Genomic DNA, 26,517 nt, shown 5'->3' with positions numbered 1-26,517 from the left:
TGCATTACTATGTTGAAATAGCTCCAGGACATTTTCCTCCATAACAATTAGCAATTCTTGTTGTTTAATTTCATTACTGGCCACTTTAGTCGTTTCAAATTATTTGTAATTTAACAAATTAGCCTGAGCCACCAGTTCATTTTATTAAATGTCTCTGAATTTTTTTAATCCTAGCAAATTAATTTCCTGTTGACATTTCAATGTGAATGCTTTGGTGCTGACATAAATATCTCCGGGTGACGAGACAAGAGTGGGAGACTTCAGAGCCGATCAATTCGCCACAAAGCAGCACGGGAGGGTCAGCTAAGGCAGGCAGCCCACGTCAACGTGGGTACCTTCTGGGCTATATCCCAAATTGCTTTTCTCTCCAATTCCTTGTAACGGTGAGGCTCAGATAAACTGGCCCCCCTGACAAGGAGAGTATCTGGGGGTGAGGCGAGGCAGCAGATACCCGTCGGGGGCTTTGGATCGGCTGCGACTGACATTGCTGTCACTTGACATTGCTGTTCTCAAGTGAGGAACATGTCATGGACGAACCAGCCGTCGCTATTAGAGATGGAACATTTTGGAAGAACATGAGGCCAATGAAGCAGTTTTACGGCTTTTCTACCAGAAAGATGGGACGGCAATCGTGCGAGCCTGTTCCCAGATTATGTTGAAGGCCCATCTGCACCTCTCTTTGAATTCAAACAACCAGACGTACATTCCTGCGCTAGAAGAATGGGGCTTCTCTGTAGGAGGAAGTCCTGCCCTTAATCTAGCTGCAGCCTTTAATAAACTTCAATAAACCATTAAGATGAATTAAACGTTTTTAATTTGATTTCCCACATTTTTAAAACATGAAACTTGCATAAGACAAAGAAGAAGAAGAAAGGTTCTGTGCTCCTTCGGGATGTTTAGGGCACCACATGGAAAAACAAAACAAACCTTCCCAGATGTTCAGAATATTCTTCTTGTCCATTTTAGATATTCCTTGAACACAGTTTCTGAATGGATGATTTGCGGGATACAGTCTGTGAGATTACATGACGCTTCAGTTTTAAAATGATTTTCCTAAAATAACGGGTGCAAGGTGAAACTCACACAAAGAGATAAGATGCAATCAAGTGTTCACACTTCTCCCCATACTGAACGCTCCTCAAACCTAAGACCTGATTAACAGACTTGACTCACAGCTGAAATCGTCCTCTTGAGGTACAGCTTTGTCAAGGTATAATGTAGGATTTACTTATTTTTTCAAGGTAAAATGGATAAATATAATCTGCAGTGGGCTTCCCCCAGCGGACTGGGGAAAGGGGACATGGGGAAAACATCTGTGCCGCACCCTCCTACCCGTTGCCACTAGGGTCCAGAAGAACACAGCCAGGAATGGGCTGATGCCGTGGCTGGATAAACTGGACCGCACCGAGAACAGGGACAGGGGCACTACACCTGCCTGTAACTCCACTGTCCATCCAAGGGAAGACCATTACGCTTTAAAAGCAGTATACAAATAGTTGAGGAAATTCGCAAATAAATGTATCTACTCTGGCCTTCAGTTGCACACAAATTGTGACAAAGCTGAACAGGGCTGGTTTCACAATACATTGTACAACTGGGCCAAATCACAATGTTGTTGTGCCCCTTTGCATCAAACTCCCAAAGAACCAGGATTCCCCTCCCCTTCCTCTCCTGCCGCAGGCCCCTCCCCACTCCAAAGGACTTCCCAGCACACAGGGACGGGAGAATGCAGGTTCTCCCATAAGCAGCAGAAGGCAGCAAAAGGACACAGCTGGATTCTGGCTGCAGCCCCCCGAGAAGCCTTTTCTCAGCCACGGCAAGTCAATGTGATGTACAGACAGACTTTTAAAAGGGTAGATGACTCAAAACACAGTTTCAAGGCGTTTGTACCTAAAGAACATCTAGGGCTATGAGATCTGAAGTGGGCAAAGAAAGCCTCCCAAAACAGATGAAAAATGTGGAGGTCCCCCCCCAAAAAAGAGCAAGCCAAATGTAAACATCATTTGACTCTTCCCTGAGTCACTGTTGGGTAAGATTCCTGAGAATCTAAAAGCCTGTGAGAAATAAGACGTCTTTCCCTTCTTCCAGTTCATCAACAGAAGGATTCACTGCCACTATAAAGAGATGCCCTATCACCGCTTGCTTCACCTTTCAACAGCCATCTATCAATGGTCTTTTTGTGTGTAACCCACTGGTTGACACATATACCTAGAGGTGGCACCTTCACCAGAATTTAAACTACATCCCAAAGCAAATAAAAAATGGGTCACTGGCCCTTTCACAACCACTGGGGGAAAGGCTGTTATGTTATATGAGATGTAACAAAGCATTCCAAAGGGAGTAAGAGAAAAACATATTTGACTGTATAAATTTTAGCTGGCTTTCTGAAATAACCTGAGAAAAATCTTCTTTGGCCCTGGCCAAAGGAAAGACATTATTGCCTCCAAATAAGAAATGTTGGGTATTTAATTTAGACATTTCACTGCCTTTCGTGTAAACGGCTGGACTCCTACATCATCATCAGGTTTAGTGATGTTGGCTCCATGCAGCAGCCAACCCAGACGTTTTTCTGCATTTTTGTATGGAAGCAGCCCACTCGAGCTGTGTGTGTGTGTGACAGACAGTTCCTCTCCAGCATCTCAGGAAACATAAGACCCTTGAAATGGATCCTGCTATACGAGATTCTTGAAGTGAAAATGCCAGGAATTAATCCGTGAGCTCTTATACAGCTATGCCTGCTTTTCTGAGCATGTTACTAGGAAGTGGGCTAGGATAAGTTGATTTAAAATAGGTATCATCACATTTAAATCATAGAATTCAGCGGTCTTTACAGGGAAATGAATTTTCCTGTAACAGCTGGAAATGACCACCATGTTAAAATGAACACACGCCTCCTGATTCATTTAAAGGCAACAGATTCCATTGATATACTGACACACATTACACACCCTAGTTTTCACTGCTAATCCAGTAAGCGTTTAGAATTTTTTTCAGATCTCCATTAAAAAGAAAATAAAATCTGTGTGATTTAGAATGTTGAGGGCTCCTGTCGTTGTTTGCCTGCTCCCTGATACTTCTCAGCATGCTTATGAGCCAGCCAACTAGAAATAGGAGCTATGACATGACGGCTATTTCTTTTGGAACATGATTACCATTGGCCGGGACAACTGACTGGGCACCTGGTGTAACTCTGCGGAAGAATTTGTGTCCACGAGAATCGGTGCTGACGTAGACGTATCCTGGAGGAGACGTATAGGTTGCTGGACAGATCTCTACTTTCTTCGGGGTATATTCTGTACGGTACATGGTTTTGTTTTCAAAAGGGGCTGAGTTTGCCACGGCCACCTTTGGAGGTTTCCAGCTCTTCTGCGGGGCTACATTGTACGGTACATAATGAGCTCTGAAAGTGGTCATGCCATCAAATTTCCCGGACGGCTTTGAAATTTCCTGGGTCTTCTTGACGATTTCTGGCCGACAGGTGTCCCAGGCTTGAAAGGCGTCCCTCATGGTCGTCCTTCCTTCAAAGGGGGCCTTGTTTCTCCGGCTCTTGTCCAACGGCTTCATGAGGACAACTGGGTGGATGCTGTGTTGAATATAATCCAGGTGGCTGGTGGTGTTCAAATCCATGCTCCCCGTGGGTGGGACGTACTCTTTCTCTTTGCGGACCTCAGGTAAGGAAACCGCCCACGGCTGAAAATGGTCGCGGAACTCAGTGCTCCCCTCAAAATGGGCTTTCGATTCCACTCTAGTCTGCTCAGGCTTGAAGCTTTTGGGGAGTTCGCTAACAAGCCCTCTGAAATCACACCGGTGGGTGGTTGTGTTTTCAAACGGTTGGCTGTTGGGCTTATATTCTTCCACCAGGCGTTTTGGTTTGGCTTCCAGTTGGTGAGGAACATAATCACTGCGATGACTTGTAATGCTGGTAAAAGGTTGGTCTGAAAGCCTGGTTGTTACCGTCGGCTTAAAGCTTTTTTGGAGGGTGAATTCCCTGGGGACGAAAGCATCCTGGAAGGTCGTGCTGTTTCCAAACTTTTCCGTTGGAGGATGGTAGGTGTTCTCTACTTTATAGGGTTCCCTTCTTTGAATTTCCCAGGCCCTGTAATCAGCTTGAAAACAAAGCTAGCATTTAATAACAGGTACTGACAGAGTTGCTAGTGTGCTATGCCCGTGGCCTGTGGGTAGATCAACTGATTCCCAGATCCACGTGCCAACAGGGATCAACAAAATTCAACCTGAGACTCAACTGAAGTAGAGCCCGTTGACGCTAATGGTTTTTACACGAATGCTGACCAACAAGTTCTGTTCATTTCAATGGGTCTGCTCTGCTTGGGACTAAAATCGGGTGTAACCCAAAGCTGTTATTGATGGTACTTAGAAACAGGTACTTCATGCCCAGCAACCGCTGGGATCCATAAACATAAAAGGGAATAGTCATGCTTTAAACCCATTATCAGTTCTGCCCCATTGTATGACCTCCCTCAGTAAATTCTGGCTTTGGTTGCTTGAGGCAGGCACTAAGAATTTTGCTTTAGCAATTTCTGAAACACACAATCAAATCCAGTTCCAAGAAGTCATCTGGACGTGGGCTGAGATGGATGGGAAAAGTTGCTTTCTGGGCCAACAGGACGGACTTAGATGGATAGATGGATGTTTAATTTTTTTTTAAAAGGTGACTTTTCCCATTTCCGCAAGAGGGAACAGGTATTAAATTACATTTAAGGTACAACCCTAAACCCCCTCACTGAATGAACAGGAATCTTTTTTTTTTTTTAAAGGTTGATAGAAACATAGATAAGCATTGATTCAGAGCAGGAGACCAGCCTGGTGTGAGGTTTTCTCTCAGGCCTTGTTGGTCACACTGAAGACATTTGCACCCTTTATTAAACAGACTTCATGAGAGAGAATCCAGAGACTGACTGCCTAGTAATTGGGAAGCAGGGGGGTCTAACTTGTGTGACCTTCCCAATGTTGCTGAATGACAACACCCAGCATGGCTGACCTCTGGCAAGGCTGACTCAGGCAGATGGGAAAGGGAGTCCAAGGACATCGGCAGGAGGATGCAACTGGCAGGCCAGTGTGGCAACGGAGAGGGGGGGCAGTAAATGTCACAGGCCTCTTATTACCTTGGTAAGTGGGTATGGTGTCCAGTTTGCCTCCTCTGACGTACTTCCTCTCGATCGGCTTTACCAGGATGACGGGTTGTACTTTGAGGGCGTTATAATCTCTCCGGTAAGTGGTACCCAGATCAATCTCCCCGGCTGCGGGTTTGTATTCCTCTTGCACCCGAACCGGGCGACTGGTCACGTCATATGGAAGGTAGTCAGACCTGAAGAAAAGAAAGCTCAGCACTCAAAAAGCCAACAGCCGTGACAATAAATTGACCAAAATAAAAAAGAAAGAAGGAGAGAGAATAAACTCTTCAAAAGCCCTCCTGAATCCTTGTGCCAGACACTACAGAATTCCTGCTGCAATTGCTACTGATCTGTCTGGGAGATTAAACCTTAGGATTCATCAACATGGTGAGCCTGACGAATAGTGGAGAAGATGGGGGCCGGGGGGGGGGGGGAAGGAAAGTCCACTAATTATTTTTAATTTGAGTACCCAGGAATACTTTCAGACATCAGGTGGCATGATGGCAATTCCCTTTCTCTCTTTGTACACAGCTGGATGGTCTTTTGAGATGACAGAAAGAAACGAGAGAGGGCCAAATTTATGTATTTCAATATATTTTGCCATTTGTAGGTTCTGGGGCCTTCCTTGGGGGAAAATTGGACAAGATCTCTGCTCAAGTCTCAAGAAGAAATAACCAGCCTTTGGGGTGTTTTGCTCTTGACGCTCTAACCAAGATCTCATTAGATGTGTAAAATTCCCCCGAGGAAGGCCCCAGAGCACATGAATGGCCAGAAGATGCTCCCGAAATAGAATAAAATACGTGTAACTTTGGAATTTTGGAAACAGCAGTCTCAGCATTTTTTCTGGCAAATGCCTACCAATTTGGGTTTATTTTCTAATATGTAACCTACTGAATTATGTTATGTTGTTGTTGTTTAGTTGTTCAGTCGTGTCTTCGTGACCCCACGCCAGGCCCTCCTATCTTCCCCCCCCTCTGGAGTTGGGTCCAATTCATGTTGGTCGCTTCGATGACCCTGTCCAGCCATCTCGTCCTCTGTCCTCCCCTTCTCCTCTTGCCTTCACACTTTCCCAACATCAGGGTCTTTTCCAGGGGAATTATGTTATAAGCAAGCATTTTTCATAACAAATAAAATGCTCCTTTCCCCCCTTTAGACTATTATTTCACGCACACAGGTTTTATCTGTACCTAATACCAATCATGACGTTTCATCAGTACACACCACTTTTAATGAAACGAGTGCCTCGTTGCGCCCTGACCATTCCAACGGCTGGTGCTTGCCCCAAATCGAAACTTCAATCATCTCTCCTTGCACCCTGACCCCTGGGGATCCCCCCCCCCAGCATCCATCTATGACTACAGGATATTTACTTGAAAGTTGTGATGCTTTCCATTTTCCCTCCATAGGGCTGATATTCCTGCTTGGGCTTGAGGCTCTGGGCTGGCCGGACATCTCCGTAGAGAGGGAATTTATCTACATATTCCGTCATGAGGCTCGTTTCTCCGCCATGATCATAGATCCTCGTGGGATTGTGAGGGCAATGATGACGCCTGTGAGTCAGCAACAGTAGCAAAATTAAAATACTGTAACATTAATCAGAGATAAGACACAGAATCTACAAAGTAAAAAAATCCTCATGTTTATAAACTACATAGAGGTAACAAATTGCTCCTGTAAAAACTGTAGTGTTTGTGAAAAGGGTACATATGTACTTTGTAACAGTTTCTACGTCTTTTATGATCCTGTCTCCCTTATGTTGACAAGCAAAGACTCTCTTGGAGAAAGTCAACAAAATTTATAGTTACAAAATATCTCCTGTGGACATTCAGCAGAGTTTCAAAAAAGAGAAATGGCATCATTTAAATTGAGGGGTTGACCAGTGCTTTAATCCTCTGTACGAAGGAACAGAAACTGACAGATCAGAGAAGGTTGAATTCCCCCTGTTAAAACCAGTGGATAAAGAAATACAAATTGCATCTCCCTCTCTCTCACACACACAGACACAAACCCTTCCTTTCAACAGATGCCTTTGCCAGAAACTAGAAAGGCAGGAACAAGGTGGGACCTCTGGAGCCCCTAGTGAAAGGATGGGGATTTTTATATATATCACTACAGTAGTTTCCTTTCTCTCTCTGTGTGTGTATTCTGTCCCGTCAAGTGGGAAACAACTCACAGCAACCCTAAGAGGGCCTTCAAGGTAAGTGAGTTATTTAAGGAGTGGTTTTTACCAGTTCCACTTTCCCAGTCAGTTTCCATGGCTGAGTGGGGATTCAAACTCCATTCTCCAGATTCCTCGTCTACTACTCTATCCACGGCCCTACACAGGAAATCACCTTTCTTTCTTTAATCCTGATCATTCATGAAGGAACTCAGGGCCCCGGCATTGTTTTATTCCCAAAAGAATATGATGTGAGGGTCAGTCCCTCTTGAGACGGACAGGAGTGGGCTTTCCGGCTGAGCGAGGGTGACCTTTCCTCACTCCCTGGTTCATTCCTCCTCTGCTAAGTTCACCACACGGGTCGTAGCCTTTGTGTGGAAGGGTCTCCCTAGGTGCAATTAGGGAGGACCGAGGGCTTCAGCAGTTTGTGGAGGCCGTGCTGAGGCTGCCGGAGAAAGCGGCCTCGGCTCCTCCCGGGCCTGGGCCGTTTCTCTTTGCCTTTGCGAAGCAGGAGCCCAAGGGATCTTTAAGGCACAGAGTTGGCAAAGGTGGCCCCTGGGAAAGGGCCTTACATTAATCGATCACTTGCTGCTATGCCTTGACAACAACGTTCCTTCTGTTACCTTTTGCAACTTCTCCACAGTTACTTTCGAGGAAGTACATCAACCACTGACTACATGCCTAGACATTGGAACATTCTGCAATCAAAAGAGTCTCTCACCTCCGTCTCTGGTTGCTGGTTCTCCTGGACTTGTCAAAGGATGATTTATGGTTTCAGATGTGACGAATTATGTTATCAGAAGGTCAACCCGCCATCATCCTGCCCGCTTCCTCTCTCTTTCTCCCTCCTCTTTCTCCTTCTCTTCCTTCCTCTCTTTTACTTTTACATATTGTGTCAAACCTTCCTCTGAAAGCAGTTTTAGAAGGCTAGATCTGAGCTTTAGCTTGAACTTCTAAGATCTGACGTGGCTCTCCTTTCTCCCAGCGGTCTAAAATCTGGAGTATTTCGAAAGTGACAAATTCACTCACTTGGTTTCATGTCTTTCTTTGGATACATATGATGCTAGGCTCAACAGATTAAGATTTTCCAGAAAAAGCGCATCTTACTCTAACATTTAAACTCTATTTGAGATTTTAAATATAAAATACTCTAATTTAGCTTTAATGCATACCTGAAAACATTCAACTAATCACTTGCGGCGATCAGATTTCACACAAGAAACAAGGCAGAGAGTACTTGCACAACGGAAAAGATCTACCTTATTGTTCTTTTCAGGGCTGTTGAACTTGTTAACCAGTTTGGGTACACCCTTGCAAATAAACTAGGCTTTTCCTAAGAATCACTTCTAGATTTCGTTGAAAACCAGAATGTATTTGTACATATGAATGTTTGAGCGTGCTCTACTCCAGTACTTAATTCCATCAAGTTATCAGGAAAAAAACAAAAGAAGGATAAAACACAAAGAAGACAAGAACATTCTGGCACCTTAAGGACTAATTTTAGTTGGAGGGTTTGTGGATCAAGTCCACTTCCTCAGTAATTTCCTAAGGCATATGCATTGTGTGCTGTCCGTCTGAGCCCCTACTGATTACATCTACTCCCAGGGAGTACTATCCTGTCTCTCCTCTTCAGGTAAGAGGCTTCTGAGAAAATGCAGGACAGCGAGTGTAATAGGGACATGACTGCAAGAAGGCCACCGATATTGATTTACTAGGCCGAATAAAGAGAGCCAGTCCTTTTATATGCACTGTCTTATGTTCGTAGAGGAAGAGAGCTCTCGGAAGTTGGCTTGGAGTGCTCTGTGTTTCTGGAAGCACAAAAGGCATGTGCGCACGCCCCCCCTGCAATTTCTGTCAGGGTGCCCATTGTGCATGTAAGCACCAAGACATTGCCCTAAATGCAAGCTAGTTCTGCAGCTCACAAAGGCTTGGCTTTAAACTACATGTTTCCATCTGTTTACAGAAACACCCCATGCAGAGCTGCAATTGACCCTTGGTTGAAGTTCAAAATGCGTTACTTTGAAGGCAGCAGGAGATTTTTTTATCCCCAAGAGCACTGTAAGGCACCCAGCATTTACACCCCACAAATGCTATCACAGGACCATTTTTTATTTTGGGTTTGGTTTGAAAAACAAGGTCCCTCTTCCAAATTGGGCCAAGCCTTCTGTTCTGTGAACAAACTGTATCATTTTACTGTTCCCACAATACTAGAAGAATGTCAGTATGTTAGCATTTAGTGTTTGGGTCCTGGATGCTCCCACGGAAAACCATCAGCTGAAGAAATCCCCTCCCAATAGATTGTGCACAAGGGACTTGTCATGGACAAAAGCCAACTTGTTGCACTCTCCATTTTCATCCGCTCTCCTCTAAATGCTTTTTAGGATTTTGAATGAAAGGAGAGACCTTGTTCTCCAAAAAGAAAAAAGAGGAGGAGAAGGAAATGCACGCATCCCCCCCTCCATTGTTTCTTTTCTTCTTAGTAAACCTTTCTGTGTGTATGGCTGGGCTCCCCAGGTAACAAGACTCACACAACAAGTCCTTTCTCGGAAACATGCTGTTGCAAAAGCAAAGCAAACCCACTTCACTGCTTAAATCAATATGCGCCTGAGATTCTATGACTGACCACAAAATTGTCAGCTATGTTTGTTTTATAAACCAGCATGTTTTATAAACCAGCTTGTTTGCAGGCATGTTTCCGAGGGCTGTGATTCGACAGTGTTCCCGCGCAGAAACTGGAAACAGATCAGTTTGGCTGGAAGCAGCTTTGCCACTTCCAAAGCCATGCTTGCCAGTGTTTCTATTGGGCAGGATCCAAAGAGCCACTTAAGCTGGCACCACAATGTCTTTTGACTTTGAAGAACTTACTCCCATCCTGGCTCCCAAACTATTTTTTTTTAATATGCCTCTTTGCTTCCAAAAGCAGTTAGCCCTTTCATGGGAGACAGGAAAGTAAGGTGTTGGGGGTTAGAAAACAAGATTAGGGTACCTTTGGGACCCTGAAGTAGATTCACAGCTTGTGGTGCCTGACTGTCAAGCCCTGTTTGGAAGGATTTGCTTACCTCAAAGTGAGACGCTCAATACCTAGTATTACGACAGGACTACACCTAGTACTGCAACTGTATTTGGTAGAGTGCTACAAGAGTACATACATTTTCTGAGTGGTATTTGGAATCATCTTTGCTCCAGTCTCTATACTACCTAGTACTACAAGAGTACTAGGAGCGTAGAGACCAGAGCAAAGAGGAATCTGGATACTGCTTAGCTATTATAAGTTTAAGAAATATGCTGCTTATGCACCCTCAAAGGTTTATATTTACAATACATAAGAATAACCCTGAATGGTTCTTAGGACCAAGCTGGATATTAATACACCTTAGCATTTGGTGTGCATTTTTCAAAATATACACATGGAAACTACCGGGTATAAGCCAATAAGTATTACATGTAGATAATGGAATTATGGCAAGAGGCTGGGTGTGGGTGTGGCATTTCAGCCTTTCTTTCCTTCACAGACTAACCGCTGGAGAACGGAGCTGGAAGGGAACCTCGAAGGCCATCAAGTCCAACCCCTGGATCTTCCGCTCCTCCGTCCTTTGGAAATCTCTCCTCCGAAACCTGACCTTGGCCTCCTCAGGAGAGGGATGCGAATTCTGGGCTTCCCAGTTCTCAGTGGCCAAGAGGTAAAAGGCCAGCCCTCCGAGAGGTCACCTGCTGGACTACAACTCCCAGAATCCCCCCAGCTTGAATACTGGCTGGGGGGATTCTGGGAGTTGTAGTCCCCCCCAAAAAACCCGACAACACCCTACCCCAGAGGCGATCTTTGGGAGCCCCTTTTTTTCCGCAGGAGGGTGAAGAAGCCCACAGGCGAGGCACCCCTCCCCTCTCCCCTTCCCGCTTTCTCCCTCCCCTCCCCCTGCACAACCTCCCTGCGAGGTAGGCCGAGGCGGTCCCTCAACGGCCCCCAGCCCCCCCCGCCGCCAAGGGCTGAGGGTTGGGAGCCGGCTCCCGGCCTCCCTCCCTTCCTCCAGCCCCAAAGCCCCCGTGTCCTGCGAACACCCGTGCAGGGAGCGGCGTCACGTGTGAACGGCCCCTTCGGTTTCCTCTCAAGAAGCCACCTGCCCCCCCTTTCTTTCCGCCCCCCCTCCACGGGCCTCCCTTACCCGCAGGTGCAAATCTGACAGAGGCACTCAGGCGCCTTCATCCTCCCGTCCTCGGCGGCTCCGTCCTCTTCCTCCTCCTCCTCTCCGGTTGCTGGGCAACCAGGGAAGCGCCCCGTCGCTTAGCAACGGCGCCCCGCCTCCACGCGCTCTCGCCGCGACAGGACGCGCTGGCCGCCGCAGGCTCCGCCCTCCTCCTCCTCCTCCTCCTCCTCCCGGCTTCCGTACCCCAGCCTTAGAAGTGGGCGGAGTTAAGGGCACGCAGCCTCTTTCCCGTCCTGGAAGGCGGAAGAGACGGACTTCCGGTAGGAGCAGCCTCAGCCGCAGCAGCAGGTGTGTGTGTGGGGGTGCTGGGGTGGGGAAGCCATGCTTCCTTTGGGCAAAGGGAGGGGAGGGGAGGGGAGGGGAGGGGAGGGGGTCTTCCTCTCCAAGCCTGGCCTACCTCGCAGGGTCGTCGTGAGGCCGAATGGAGCGGAAGGCGCGGGAGCCCTCCGGGGGCTCCCTTGAATGAAATTTGATTTTAATTTAAATTTAAATATATTTCATTCTCCCTGGGTGGGAGTTGCCCCTCAGGAGAGTCGCTTGAATGAAACTTAACTTAATTACAGAGGGGGCCCTTGGCCAGAGGGGCAGCCTAGGAAAGGAAAGAGCGAGAGGCAAACTTAAAACAGAGAGGATGATTCAGATATTAAAGGAATGAGTAAACGTTGTGACTCTCGTGTAAAGCTTTGTGTCCTTCAGCCTCGTGGAAACTAAATCCTGCTTATATTTGTAAACGAAACCCCGGCAGTAAAACCTCTGGTCTTCCAAGTGTGGTTGTGCCTGCTCCAGGATTGCAGCTCTCCAATTAGAACCAGGACTTAAATGACAGGATCCTCTTGTTCCTGCTAATTACTGGGTGACTAAATGACAAAAGTCTGTGGTGGGCTGCTAGTTTAAAATGATTTCCCCCATTTGTGAAAAGATGGCTTCCCAAATCAGACAAGATGGTGTGTGTGTGTGTGTGTGTGTGTGTGTGTGTGTGTGTGTGTGTGTGTGTGTGTGTGTGTGTGTGTGTGTGTGTGTGTGTGTGTGTGTGTGTGTGTGTGTGTGTGTGTGTGTGTGTGTGTGTGTGTGTGTGTTTGTTTTCAGGATGGTGTGCCTTGTATTGCCGTCCAATTAATACTGTTCTAAGAGATGCCCCCTAAAAAATAAATAAATCATATTTTAATTGGAGGACAAGAAAGGAGAGCCAGCCGCCTTGTCTTAACTGCCTCTTTCTGTTCATGGCTCAAGCTGTGTTCATCTTCTCTCCCTTAATGTTTATGTACAATCTTGCAGGTTCCTGAAATATTCTTTCCTCACTATGAAATGCTTTCTCTTACAGCACAGCAACATTAAGCCATGGTTCTTGCCAGTGTGAAAAAGACATCTGAGCTTCAGAGAAGTACTGCCTATATAAGAAATATTTGTATCCTAGCGCATGTGGACCATGGTAAGAATAGCATACTGCGCTTTGAACAGCAATAGATACCTTAGTGGCATCTTCTGTTGAAGCTTTCTTTCCTTCGCCTATATTATTGCTTGCCTTATACATGCTTTATTTACCATCTATTTATTTAAGATATTTATACCCTGCTTTTCTCTTCAATAGAGAACCTGGGGGTTTACAATATTAAAACAAACTTTTTTTGAAAAATGCTTAGTGGTTAGGTTTCTGGTTGCGGACCCGGAGTTTGGGAATTAGATTTCCTCCACGGTATGCCTCCTTGAGGGAGGTTGGACTTTATGATCTATAGGGTCCCTTACAGCTCTGCAATTCTAAGATTATTATTATTTTATACTGGTTAATTTTTCATCCTAAGTGCTTATTCTGTATTATTATTTTGTCTTTCTTTCCCCATCCCTTTCCATCAGGGAAGACAACTTTAGCTGACTGCCTTATTTCTAGTAATGGGATCATTTCCAGTAGACTAGCAGGAAAGGTACGACTTCATCCCTTCCAGTTTTTTTTTTGTCCTTTATTGTTTTTCTTCTTAATTTTTTTTCATACTTAAAAGTATCTAAACTGCGAATATAGATCGGCTGCTTTCCATTCTCCCTGTTTGTATAGTTGAGGTACATGGATAGCCGAGAAGATGAGCAAATTCGAGGAATTACTATGAAATCGAGTGCTATTTCACTGCAGTTTGGAGAAGGTAATGTGGTCTAAGACACTCTGGAGAAGTGGTTGTTCTCTTAAATTTTGTAATAAGTTTGTGGAATGCTCTGATTGAAAGGTAGTGCCTTCAGGAGGTTCAAAGACTTTGACTGATGGAATATAAAATGCATACCAGTGTCTGGAATCCTGTGCACGCCCCAAAATCAAAGCAGGGACTCTTTAATTAGGGGCAATTTGTTGCTGCCGGTGACATCATTCCTGTTGTGCAGGTGGCGTTGTACAACAGGTTTGTACCGTAGTTTTTAAATATTATGTCACCTAGTATAAGCACTAGTTTATGTAGGATGCTAAACAAAAAGTCATCAGGGTCTCAGGTTTGATGTTTTCCCCTTCATGTTCGGAGGAGAAGGGAAAGCATAAAGTTTTTAAAAACTTTCATTGTTGTTGCTGTTGTTCTTGGATCCCGTGAATATTCTTGAACTCAGACTCCCAGAAGCTTTCGCTGCTGGCTATGCTGGCCAGGATCCCTGGGAGTTGTAGTCCAAGAACAGAGTTTTGAAACCACTCTTCTAGATGATCATTTCCACTCACATTTTCTTTGTTTCTAGGTGGTCAGGAATATCTTATCAACCTAATAGACTCTCCGGGTCATGTGGACTTTTCATCAGAAGTTTCCACTGCCGTTAGACTCTGTGATGGCTGCATCATTGTGGTCGATGCTGTGGAGGGAGTCTGCCCCCAGGTGACTTGGGTGGGGAAACATCTTTCCAATGGGGAGGGGATGAACTAAAATATTCCTTGATGTTCCTAAATGTTCTACAGAGACAAAAGAAGGGGCAGCTGATAGGTGGAATAAATCAGTCTTTAAAATGGAATGGGTGTTAATGTGCAAAACAGGAAGATAATATAGTTTTTAACATGACATGCAGAATATCCAATAAGGAAGGGTGCAGATCCATATTGTGCTGGGGAGACTGGTTGGACACCCACAACTCGTGGGTGTCAATGAAGTAGATTTTCAAGAAGAAAATCCTCAAATGTTAGTCAAGGTTCCCAAGCAAATCTGGCTTTGTTTTGAGCTGATGATGGTGGTACGTACTGCTGAAACAATGTTTTGAATGGGAGATGTTTACATGCAAGAACGGAGGGGTAAATAGAAAGTTCCAGTGCTACTTTGTAACTCGATCTCATTGGATTATGTATTCAAAGAAGGTGAAAGTTAAGTAAGCTGTACTTGCTATTTTCTGTTTGTTAACTTTACGTCAACATGTGTGCTTTCCTTTCTGCTAGACACACGCTGTTTTGAGGCAGGCTTGGCTTGAAAATATTTGCCCGGTCCTGGTCATTAATAAAATAGATCGTCTCATATTGGAACTCAAGCTCACGCCACAGGAGGCTTATTCTCACCTTAAGAATATCTTGGAACAGGTAAGAGAGACTTCTAGGTGGCTGGATCACCATTCTGGGAAATCAGTGTTGGTGACTTGCAGTGTTGTCTTATGTGTCGAGTGAAGAAGGTAGCAAATAAACCATGGACTTCCGTGTTGCTTTGCAAAGGACTGTAGAGAAATTCCTTTGAATTTCAGGATCTTAAACTAGACACAAAAGCACTTGCATACAAAAATCTTAAACCAGATGCAAAAGCAGTTGATGATGATCCTGGGGTGACTGTCACTGGGAACCCATTCTTATCAGTTCTCAAACATCAGCAGTGCCTCACTAGTTTTCATGTCAAATTGCTAGGTTTAACCTTAATCCTGTTAAAGGGTCTGCTTCAAGGATACTTTCCTGCTCTACGGCAAGTCACATGAGCGGTGGTTTAGTTCATGAAAAGTAGCTCCCATTACAGAGAAAACGCATGTTCGGTTTTAAGCAGAGGGGTGATAGTTCTAATTTTTTTAAATGGATTTGGCTTTTAGTTGATTCCAGCAGAGCAAACAAAAGCCAGAGCTGTCAAAGGGTAAACTAATGCAGAAAAAAAAAAAGGCTGTAGGTGGAGGGGAGAAATCAGCAGGTAAAAGGACATGTAACAGAACCTGGGATTTGGCTCTTTGTGGTTTCTTTCTTCCTATTTTCTCCTTCCTACCAGTTTTGCATCCCCTGCCGTAGCTTTGCTGTCAATCCTGTGTGGAGCCGAACCAGTCAATGCCTCCTTAGTGGCGGCACCCTCCATGGGATTTAAGTTCCCCAGCCTTGCTGACATTATTTTGAGGATGACACACGTTTCTGTTTCCGGAGGGATTTTGAGGTTGAAGGATAGCACCTGCCCTTCGGTTGCTGGATTAGTTGGTGTTTTTTTTTTTTTTAAATTATGACAGAGCTGTGGTTTGACTCATTCTAGAGCATATCTTATATTTTAATTCAACCATTGTTTTGGAGGGCGGGATTTTGATTTAAGCTGCCCTTAGATTCTGCATAATGAAAAGCTGGGGTGAAATAAGGACAATGAATTGAAGGACAGTATTTCTAGGTGAACGCAATCACTGCCACGCTCTTCACGTCTAAAGTCCTAGAAGAAAGAGCTGAGAAAGAGGTGGAAGCCCAGGTCACACCCGGTGCCGTGCAGGGCGACCAAGTTTACGACTGGAGTGCCGGCTTGGAATGCACCGATGATTCCCACCTGTACTTTTCTCCTGACCAAGGCAATGTGGTTTTCGCCAGTGCCATTGATGGCTGGGGCTTTGGGTGAGTTTGTGGGTGCTTATCGGTAATCCGGTTAGATGTTTTTGCTAAAGTAGCTGAGCTTTTTAAAAGGAAAAAAAAAACCACATGTTTTTGCTTGTTTCCTAGCATCGAGCATTTTGCTAAGCTATACAGCCAGAAGATTGGAATCAAAGCTTCGGTGCTGCTGAAGACACTATGGGGGGATTACTATCTGAACACAAAAGCCAAGAAAATAATGAAGGCCGACCAGGTATTGTTGCTGAGTTCACCTGTGTAAAACCCTGCTGTTGATGATGTGTGTGGGGGGACATTCTTAGCATGCATAGAACTTGCTACAGTGTCATGGCTGGATAGATCCCTGCCCCAAAGAACTTACTGTGGAAAACGAGATGCAGAAGGACCGACAACAAGATCCTTTTGCTGGGGCTGCACATGGAGTCCTGGATTCTGTACTGAAGACAGAGATCATGTGTTTGGCTCTGCCCGCTGTGATAGAGAGGGTTGCTCGCTTGGAAACCGGGTCGGTGAATAGGTTTCCCTCCCGACCTGCAGTGTCAAGAGGGTACCACCAAAATGGGCACGAGCCATCTGATGGCAGATGTGCCTGACTCAAGAGCTTCGAAAAGTTCTTTATTTGGACCATAACGCCCAGAATTCCCCCCAACTGGTGCAAAAAAAGATGACACTTCCAAGCTCTGATTAGCTACGTTCACCATGCATAGCTGATGCTCAGCTAGATTGCAGCCTTTTGTAGGGTGCCTGAATTGAAACCGTCAAGCCCGAATCAAGACTTAGAGGGCACGTTTAGGATGCTGAGTCTGTGGAACCCCTGGTTTGAGAAGATGCCCGATGGCCTGTGAACTGCAGCGGGCAGCAAGTCCACCTGACAAACATAATCCACACCTCCCAGGACTTATCATCCCCTATTAACTGGTTTGGCTGTGGTACTTCATACTCAGTGGCCACAATCCTTTTGCTAATTTACACTTGCATAAGTGTAACCACCCAAGTCTTGGTAGCTGATTGCCACTCACCCCTGATGGAGCCAGGAGGCTAGCCAGCCCCTCCTTCCGTAGGCAGAGCGGTTGGCTGGTAAGGCTTGCATATTTTCCCTTTGGCCAGCACAAGCCAAAGACAGGATTATGGCTGTTTTGAAGGGTTAGTAAAGGGGAGTTGGGTTTTGTGTTGTTCTGGAATGCCTCCCACACAGGCAGGTGCTGCAGCTGAGGATGGTCTGAATCAAGCCCTCCCTTGTGTGTGGCCAGTGTCTCTGCATCACCCTAACCCATCGTTTTCTCCCAGTCAAAAGGAAAGAAGCCTTTGTTTGTGCAGCTGGTCCTGGAGAACATCTGGAGCCTGTATGAAGCGGTAATGAAAAGGTAATCGGGAAAGATCCCGGGCGGACGGGCATTTTGGCAGGGGAGGCGGTGGGGGAATCAGCAGTGGGCTGGTTGCTTCTCCCCCTTGTATATCGGTCCAGTTTTCCATACTCCTTCATTTCCATCAGAAACAGGGTGGGCAATAATGTGGGGCTCGGGGTTGGTTGCCTGTTGGATGAAGCAAGGAATCTACAAGAGATGGAATTTTTGGAATTAACAAGACCCCCCCAGTTCTGTACACCTGCCTCGGAACCCGTCCCCCATGTGTGTCTCAGGGAATCCTCATGACTCCCTCGGTGCTCTAGTTTTGCATTTTTCTAAGGTTGCACAGTCGTGACCCGAGCACCCCGGAGGGAAGAGGGATGCTCTACCTCCTGCTGGCTTGATGGCTCTCCGCCCTGTAACTTCCCCCCCGGGAGGTTCCTGCTGAATTATGGAAGAGGCAGACCATTAATTCCGAAAATCCCCCTCCCTAAAGTTTACTTTCCTGGTGCTGCTGCACCCACCAAGAGAACAGAGCCAGAAGCCCTGCTGTTTTAAGACAGATGGGCTGGAATTGATCGGGGATCAGATGGAACACTCTGACTGTGCATGGATGGATGTGTGCTTTTTTTTGCAGAGACAAGGAGAAAATTGAAAAAATAGTTACCTCCCTCGGCTTGAAAATCGGCACCCGTGAGTTGCGCCACACGGATCCGAAGGTGCAACTGAACGCCATATGTAGTCAGTGGCTGCCTATATCCGAAGCGGTTCTCTGTATCCTTAATGGAAAAGTAACTTCAGTTTTGCTAGTCATTTACAGTGTTTTATCAAGCAGAAAACAGTCTGATTGAGGAGAGGATAACTGTGTTTGTCATCCTGAACAGTTTCCTGCTTGTTTCATTATTATCTCCTTGCCTAGGCTTCCAGGTGCTTGTTCAGGAGAGGCTCTTGGTCAAAGGGTGTGTTGCTATTTCTAAATACCCCCAGAAACCCTGGGCAGCACAGCTGGGAGTGAAGGCTTCTGGGAGTTGCAGTCCAAGAAACCCTGGGTTGCCCAAGGTTGTGAACCACTGTGCTTGTCTCCCGTGTTTTCTACACCACCTCTTACCTAAGCCTTCCGTTTTCATCTCCCAAGGAAGGGAGAGCTAGCTTCTGCTTGGATCCTTAGCTCTGTGCTTTAGCCATGGTCTGTCGTAAACTCCCTAGTCCTCTTGACATCCCTGCAGAAAGAGTGGAAAAGCTGATGAGCGTCGCTGGGAAAATATTTGATTCTCTGCCCCAAGAAACACGGGACCTGAAAGAAGGTGAGGAAATCTTTGGAATTCATAGGTTGGTTTCATTCATGAGACCCTGATTTTAAAGTGCTAACCTAGTTAGTCAGAGAGGAGAGAGAGAGAGGTTTGAGACCAGAAACTGCACCGTTCTGTTACTGAAGATGTCCTGCAATTGTTTGCAAACTAAATCGCGCCCTATATCTCAGCGGCCTTTTAAAACGACTTGTGCACATTCCCATCCCAGATCCGGTTCACCTGTTGCTTGACAGATGCTTGTGAAACCAGCACCTCTTTCATCGAACCTCGGAAAAAAGACGTTCCTCTTCTGTTTTGTGTTTGCTTAGCGTTTCTGAAATGCAGCAGTGAAGAAGCCGCCCCGGTCGTCATCTTTGTGTCCAAAATGTTCGCTGTGGACGCGAAGGCGTTGCCGCGGAACAAGCCAAGGTGAGGACTCGGTGCCCTCGGGCCCCTTTCTTGCTCCCGGGGCAGGAGGTGCTTAAGCCAGCCTCGGTCATTTTGCTGGGCCAAGCTCACCTGCCCTTACCTGGAAATGGACCCCTTTCTTAGAAGAGCTGGTTGGTAAGCAAGAGGCTGACTCTTGGGGGACCCGTGGCATTTTCCAGATGTGCACCCCGGTTGTACGTGAAGCTAGGAGCCCAACCCGCACTTCGTTAATGAGTTGATAGTTTGCCGGTTCAATCTGTGCAATCTCCCTTACAGAAGTTTAAATTGGCAACCAAATTCCGTCCGAGCCTGTAAGTTCTGCTCTGTTTCTTCCTGCTCCCCTTTTCCTATGGTTTCCCCCTTCTACTCTACTTAGATGCGTCTTTTGACCCTGAAAACATACAACATTGTGTCCTTCCTTGCCTGCCAGCCCACCTTTTATTTAGTGGGCCTAATTAAAGCCGCCCCGAGTAGACATGGTCTAGAGGGGCGGGGTATAAATTAAATAAATAAATAAATCTTGTGGTCGTATATCGTCAGAAAGTGGGCTACCTTCTGCAAAAGTTTATGCCGAATAAAAATTGTTAGTAAGGCTAATGTAGGAATCTTGGTTGGTTTTGACACAGCAAACTAACAGGGTTACCACCTTCAAAATGTCAGGATCCCGTCTCTGTTAAACGTGTACTGAGTATTTAGGCCGCTAGATGGGGTTCTTCGGCTGTCTGAAGCACCGGTGGAAATATTCCTGCAGCCACAGCTGTGTGTTTCTTAACCGGTTTTGCAAATCGGCAATGGTTGATGGGCAGACGGTGCCGTTATTTATTTATTTAAGTTATGAGAGTGGGGCTGTGTTACGGCATGTGTTGCTTCCTGGCCGCATGATTCCGAGGCTGGAAGGAAATGACCCAATACCGGAAAACTGAAATGTCAGGAGCCTCATCCAGAACAGGAGTTCTTTGGAACTTCCTGGGGGAGAGGCCGCAGAATAAGGGCGGCTTTGTTCAGAAGGGCGTTGAGCGGATTCAAGTTTTGGTGTTCCTATTGGGTCCACCCTTGAGCAGTCTCTTTGACCTCACTTCACCCCAGCATATATATGTTGTCATGGTAGGTAGGTTTGATCTCCCCACAGAGGATTCACATTGAATCCTGGTTTCCCCGTCGTGGGTTGAGAGAACTGTGTTGCATGACGTCTATAGGCGAAACATTCTGCAGTAGCATCTGTACCGACCTTGGCTCTTTCTTGCCTGCTCTAGTAAGTTTCAAGAGCCTAAGTGGAGTGTGCGTCTCTACATCTCGAGGGCTCTTCAAAGACGCCTCTGGTAGAGAGTGTTAATAGCTGAAGCTTTTCATTTTGTTAAGTGCGCTGCAGTCTATGTATCCAGGAGATTGCCTTCGAAGGCGTCGCATGCTGTACTCTGAGAGCACTTTAAATGATTGCAGGCGGTGGGTTTTTTTTTTTTAAACGATAGCATGTATAATTCCCATTTTTGCGAGACAAAATGTTTATTATTGTTCCTTTAAGACAGTGACTAGTAATTGGGCCGTGCAGGATGGCGATCACTCCCTGGTGTTCCTTTTCTGCTGGGATTTGAAACTGATTTTCAGGAGCACAGCCTTAGTTGATGCTGTTAAATAGTTGATTTCAAAAGCGCCTTTGTACATTGGCTAGAGAAATGCCTTGTTCTTCTGGTTATGATGATTTGTGGCTCGCTTAGGTTATAATACAGAGGACAGCCTTGTGATTCACTTCAGCGGGTTTGGCTGGGAAGCTGGGTCCAAATCCTGCAAATAAGTAAGGAGAATTATCCTTACAGTTCCGCTGCAGGTGTTTGACAGATGCCTAAAACATACTTTGTTTGTTTGTTACCTTATGTACCACCACATTAGAGCCAAAGCACTATTCCGGACAGTTTACAAGCTGTTAAAGTAAAACTCAGAAAACAATAACACTAAATTGCAACACTAAATTGCAATAACATAACACAAAAAAAAACCAGTAACACTAAAACAGATTTTCATTATAAAGAGGAACAGGAGGTGAGGCATTCAGCCAGGGACAAAATGAAGGGCCTCCCTGGAAAGTAAGGTTTTCAGCTTCTTCCGAAATGAGTGGAGGGAGGGGGCCAGGCGTGGCTTCTCTGAGGCCTGGTTCCATAACCCTGGTGCCACCACAGAAAAGGCCCTGCGTTTAGTAGATGACTTGTGTGCTTCTCTCGGCTCCAGCTTTCTCCAACGGAATGCTCTTTTAAGGTTCTCCAGGAGGGCTGAACAAGCCCTCCCTATCATCCTGTGCCCATTCTTCTTTGCTGGCTGGGTATGAAGGGAGCCCCGGTCCAGCGTATCTGGGAGGAGCACCCTGGCTTTCCCGCTTTCAGAAGGCCGACCTAGTTCAGGAAGACCTTGCCATGAAACTGCAAACTTTCCATTTTGGTTCTGCATGAGACCAGCTTCCTTTTTCTGCTTGCATTTCTGGGCCTTAAGCTCAGAGGCCAGTTCGTGATTCCTCCTTTGACACACTTGTTTTATTGATCTCCTTGTACATCAAGGCCACAACTAGCAACTTTCCAGTGGCCAAAGGCCCAGAGAAGTTTCGTTATACCCATGCATTTCTGTGTATGCGTGTCATTCTCCATGATCTCATTGCTATCTTCTGAGCAATAACAATAATGAACGGTTGAGCAGGAAAGGACCTTATGGATCATCAAGTCCAGCCCCATCAAGGAGCCACAGCGGGGAATTGAACTTCCAACCACTGGCTCTGCAGCCAGAGACCTAAACCACTGAGCCTTTGGAGAGGCATTTGTGCATTGCATGCTGACCCCATGAGCTTCATCTCACAGTGGACCAGGACAGTGTTTGGGAGCGCACCATGATAAGACTGCAGGTCAACATACCTTCCTTAGGCAAGGAAGACAAGAGAGAAAAGATGGGGCCAGGGGATCCGAAGAGAGAAAGAGCCACCTCTTCTGAAGGGTTTTGAAGTGTGGCTATGTCGGCTGGGAGGACAGTCTGTGAACGGATCCAGCTGGAAACACACCGGATCAGTTTTGAACTGGATCCTCTTTCAGTAATTAAACAGTTATTAAAGCAAGTCTCCTGACCTGTTTGCCATTTAAAAAAAATGGCCAAGGTTAGAATATTTTAAAACATTTCTTTGTATGTTAATTATAAATGGAAGCATGCTACAACTTATTTTGACGGGAGCGTTTGAGAACTCCATTAAGTTGCTGTGAAGCAATGAAACGAACAATGGATGTTATAAAAAAATAGCTGGTGGTTGGCATGAATTTCAGGTTTTTATGTTGCCACGACATGCGTTTCTTGCTTGCTCTTGTCCAGAAGTGTCTGGTAGGCAAAACACCTTGAATGATGCTGCTGTTTGGTGTGTAGCAAATGGAAAGGCTGCACAGAGTTTTGGAAATCTCTCAACAGCAGTCATACAATCGTACGAAGTGGACTAGTGCCGAGTTAGATCTTTTTTCTGCCAAGGCTGGCGTTGTCAGCTCCGGGTGGGAGCCTCTAGAATCCTCCTCTATACCCGGTGGTATATTGCTCCCGTAGACAGGCCTTTGGGGCCTTATGCCTCTGAGCCATGCTTTCTACCATTGAGAAACAAAGCCCAAGAGTTGAGAGCTTGTTGCGATTGTGCACCATTCCAGCCGAGGACTCGCTGCCTTGTGAGATGAGATGTGAAGTGGCATGTTCCTCCGTTGTCAACCTCGTGGGTTTATTGCCCAAGATCATCTAAAGGCATGAGTGGGAATTCCCGACCCGCCAACCCACGGGGGTGTGTGTGTTTCAGATTAACCCCATTTGGCAAAAATGCCAGCTTATTTTGAGTATCTCTTCAAAAAAACAAAACAAACGAAACAACAACCCCCCAAAACCCCAGCAGTACTGGCACCAGGTGTCCAGAAGAGACCCCCCCCCAAATTAATGATGTTTTAAATTATCTGTAGGCCTTTGTCCCAGGAAGAAATAGCCGAGAGGAAGGAGTTAGTAAGGCAACGGCATGCCGCGAAGTTAGCTGCTCTTCAAGGTCCTGAATCTGTGCAGCAGATGGCTGGAGGACGTTTGGCGGAGCAGGCGCCAGAGACAGGAGAGGCGAAAGGTAGGCGGAAGGCACGGGGACATGGTAGGTGGGTTGCTTCATGTTTGAAAAGGAATCCCTCTCGGTTTTGCTGTTTTAAGTTCAATTCCCACCGTATCTCTAGGTATGTTGGACTGCGGCTTCTGTAGATTTAACCATGGGAGGTGTTCTGATGAAGGGCTGTTCAGGAAAAAAGACGCCCTTCTCTGTGCCAGGAGATTGCCCCTCAAGCTCGTCCACCTTTGTGTCCAAAAGCGCGTTTCCCGCTTCCTACGTATTTGACGGGCGTATGGAAGAGGGAGACCCATCTGCGAAGCCGCTGGTTGGCCATCATCTCCCTTTCAGCCGAACCACCCTTCATTCTCTTTGGCTGTCATGGTGGACGTTTTGTATTCCTTGGTTCGGTCATCCCCCAATGGGGAGACCACAGCCAGGACATCAGAAGGAAGGAGAGACTAGGAAGGGGGAGCAGTGACGGAACTGGAAAAGTTCATCCAGTGTCAGGATGGGACCAAGGCCAAGATCTTCCACACTCTTGTCTTCCCAGTCACCACGTAGGGGTGTAAAAGCTGGAGAGTGAAGAAAGATGGCAGGTGGAAAAATGATTTGTTTGAAATGTGGTGCTGGAGGAGAGCCTTTGCAGCGGGCCGCTCGGACGTCAGTGCGGGCAAGGCCGTTAGTCGTGCTAAAGAGGGCTTTAGCCAATGGTTGTGAGAAGGGGTTGCCTTTGTAGGAAGGGGCCATTCCAGAAAGCGATGTATTTGCATGTTGCAATGGCTCTCTTTTTCCCCCGCACAAGGGTCCTCTTGAGCTGCCCCCTTATTATCCCAGCTCATGGATTACGGCCGCTGGGTGTCGGCGGTGTTCTGTGCATTGCCATGACCGGCCCACGAACAGAGAATGGCAAGTTGGGGATATAAATAATGTTTCTTTCTTTCTTGACCCGTTCCTAGGGGAAGATCAGGCGCCTGCCAGTCAAACGGAGACCCTGTCTCTGTCGATGGGGAAACAGGAAGACGCACAGAAGGAGGTTTTTGTGGCCTTTGCGAGGGTGTTCAGCGGAGTCGTGAGAAGGGGGCAGAAACTCTTTGTCCTCGGACCGAAATACGACCCTGCCGAATCTTTGCACAAGGTGAAGGGGGAAGATTCAAGAGAGCCTCTAGAGACAGCTGCTTTCCCTTTGGTCAGATCCTCAACCCAATCTTGTGAATTCTGGCTGGCTGGTATCCATGACAGTTCAGAGTTTAGGGCAGGATTATTAGCCCTGAGTGGAGATGCCAGCTTGTCCCCAGCCGCCTCCATCCATGGACTGACCCGACCCAACCGTGTTTGGCTTCCAAAATTAGACAAGATCAACTGTGCTCAAGGTGCTCTGTAGGGCACACCAACGGCCACACACCTAAATAAGCCTAACATATTATTTTCTCCAAATAATATTTATCATTAAACATGTTTAAATTAAGAAAAAGGGATGCTCATCATTTTCACATTAGAGCTTGCTTGTTGCCTCATAAGTATTTATGAAAGAAAATTAAAAGAATCTATAATATTCCCCTTTCTTTACTGCCAGGCGGTCAAGGGTTCCTTTTCCTGCAGTCTGGAGAGAAAACTAAGAAAAAGCCCCCCCCCCCCCCCAGCCTGTTCATGGCTGTTGCTTTGTATTGGTGTTGTTGCTTTGTGTTGGTGTTTTTGTTTTTTCAAAGGTGCTGGAAACTCTTCTAGAAAAGAATAACCAATATTTAATACTCTTTTTTCTTTTCTTTCCCTGCTCCTGGGCCTCAGCTTCCTCCGGGATGTTCTGCCAGCGACGACTTGCCGTCGGTCCCGCATTTGGCGTGTTGCACCTTGGAAGACCTCTATTTACTAATGGGAAGAGCGCTGGAGGAACTGCAGGAGGTGCCTGCTGGAAATGTTCTGGGTGAGCTCGCTTTAACGCATTAATTCTTTAGTCTCTATTCCAGTGTTATCCTGCATAAACATCTTGTTCTGTGAGCACGCTTGCTTGCAGCTGCTCTGTTGGTGGGTGACATCTTCATTGCTAAAGACCGGGTTTTGTTTTATTTGTTTTATAAGCGTCCTTACCACCCTTCGGGTAGAAGAACTGCTAGAGAGCTCAGGGATGGAGGTCTCTGACCGCAGAGCCAGAGGTTGGGAGTTTGATTCCCCCTTTGTGCCTTCTTGACAGGGGCTGGACTTGATGATCCCTTAGGGTCCCTTATAGCTTTGAAGTTCTGTGATGATGATGAGGATGACGGTGAGATGCTCCTAGGATGGCTTGTAATGACAAAACAGTGACAGAATTCTTAAGTACATTGCTAGTGAGACAATGTGCAGTCAAAACAGCAGTGAAAGCCATCAATTAAATATCCTCATTAGAGACTAGCAGGTGATTGAATAAGAGGAATCAGGGACATGACCTGAAATGCCATTAGCATGTATGAAGCAGTCTTATTCTGGACCCAAAGATTAGTCTATCCGACCCAGTCTGATTGATTGATTGATTGATTGATTGATTGATTGATTGATTGACTGATTGACTGATTGACTGATTGACTGATTGACTGATTGACTGATTGATTGGATTTTTACCCCGCCCCTCTAGACCATGTCTACTCAGGGCGGCTTACAAAATAAAACAGAACAGTGTAAAAATATATAAAATCACAAAAATTACAGATTACAGTTTCAATTAGAACAATTAATTTAAAGAGAGGATTACCAAGATGGAATAGCATAAGAAAGGAATAAATAGTCTTATTCGTTGGCATCTGGTCGTTCTCCCGTATCTGTCAGTGCTTTTATGCCTGGAATGCTGTGATGCTTTATCTCAGCGCAAGATGGTTCTGCGTGGCACACTGCTAGACGAAAGCAGCGTGATTGGGTTGCTTAGAGCTGTTGGAAGGAGTGTCCGCAATGATTCCCAAAGCAAAAGGTAATAATGATACAGATTGTCCCTTTAGCCCTTCTTTAAAAGTGGAATCCTAGCCAAGCCTGATTTTCTGGGACCTCAAAAGGTGGATTCATGGGACTGTGTTCATGTTCAAGTTTCTTGTATTGGCTAAAAGCTGTCACGATGGTTTAAAATGCAAATGTGATC

The 26,517-nt window shown here is 46.1% G+C and overlaps 2 protein-coding genes across 4 annotated transcripts in view; one reads left to right on the top strand and one right to left on the bottom strand.

Annotated features, from left to right (window-relative positions):
• Positions 1-796: 796 nt before the first annotated feature.
• Positions 797-11,633, bottom strand: SAXO2 (stabilizer of axonemal microtubules 2). 2 transcript variants are annotated; one of them, XM_020790181.3, is made up of 4 exons: positions 11,451-11,633; positions 6,503-6,682; positions 5,124-5,326; positions 797-4,106 (listed from the first exon to the last, which is right to left on the bottom strand). In XM_020790181.3, the coding sequence occupies exons 1-4, from the start codon at positions 11,489-11,491 to the stop codon at positions 3,115-3,117; spliced, it is 1,416 nt and encodes a 471-aa protein (XP_020645840.3). In that variant the 5' UTR covers positions 11,492-11,633; the 3' UTR covers positions 797-3,114. The 2 variants fall into 2 exon arrangements, with proteins under 2 accessions (XP_020645840.3, XP_078237277.1); XM_078381151.1 differs by lacking the exon at positions 11,451-11,633 and adding an exon at positions 8,012-8,149.
• Positions 11,634-11,689: 56 nt separating this feature from the next.
• Positions 11,690-26,517, top strand: part of EFL1 (elongation factor like GTPase 1) — a 33,570-nt gene continuing 18,742 nt past the window's right edge. The window contains exons 1-15 of one of the 2 annotated variants that reach the window (XM_072982283.2): positions 11,690-11,780; positions 12,814-12,921; positions 13,344-13,411; positions 13,540-13,624; positions 14,196-14,329; positions 14,878-15,015; positions 16,058-16,272; positions 16,378-16,501; positions 17,554-17,630; positions 18,250-18,386; positions 18,794-18,916; positions 19,231-19,330; positions 23,290-23,441; positions 24,374-24,552; positions 25,203-25,338. In XM_072982283.2, the coding sequence (XP_072838384.2) occupies positions 12,831-12,921; positions 13,344-13,411; positions 13,540-13,624; positions 14,196-14,329; positions 14,878-15,015; positions 16,058-16,272; positions 16,378-16,501; positions 17,554-17,630; positions 18,250-18,386; positions 18,794-18,916; positions 19,231-19,330; positions 23,290-23,441; positions 24,374-24,552; positions 25,203-25,338 (1,759 nt within the window). In that variant the 5' untranslated portion in view covers positions 11,690-11,780; positions 12,814-12,830. Of the gene's footprint in view, positions 11,781-12,791; positions 12,922-13,343; positions 13,412-13,539; positions 13,625-14,195; positions 14,330-14,877; positions 15,016-16,057; positions 16,273-16,377; positions 16,502-17,553; positions 17,631-18,249; positions 18,387-18,793; positions 18,917-19,230; positions 19,331-23,289; positions 23,442-24,373; positions 24,553-25,202; positions 25,339-26,517 lie in introns of those variants that run through there. The other variant, XM_078381149.1, reaches the window with a different exon arrangement.

Source organism: Pogona vitticeps, chromosome 12 (assembly GCF_051106095.1).
Source record: "Pogona vitticeps strain Pit_001003342236 chromosome 12, PviZW2.1, whole genome shotgun sequence".
In the NCBI taxonomy this organism is placed as follows: Eukaryota; Metazoa; Chordata; class Lepidosauria; order Squamata; family Agamidae; genus Pogona; species Pogona vitticeps.
This window is presented reverse-complemented; position numbering and strand designations above follow the sequence as displayed.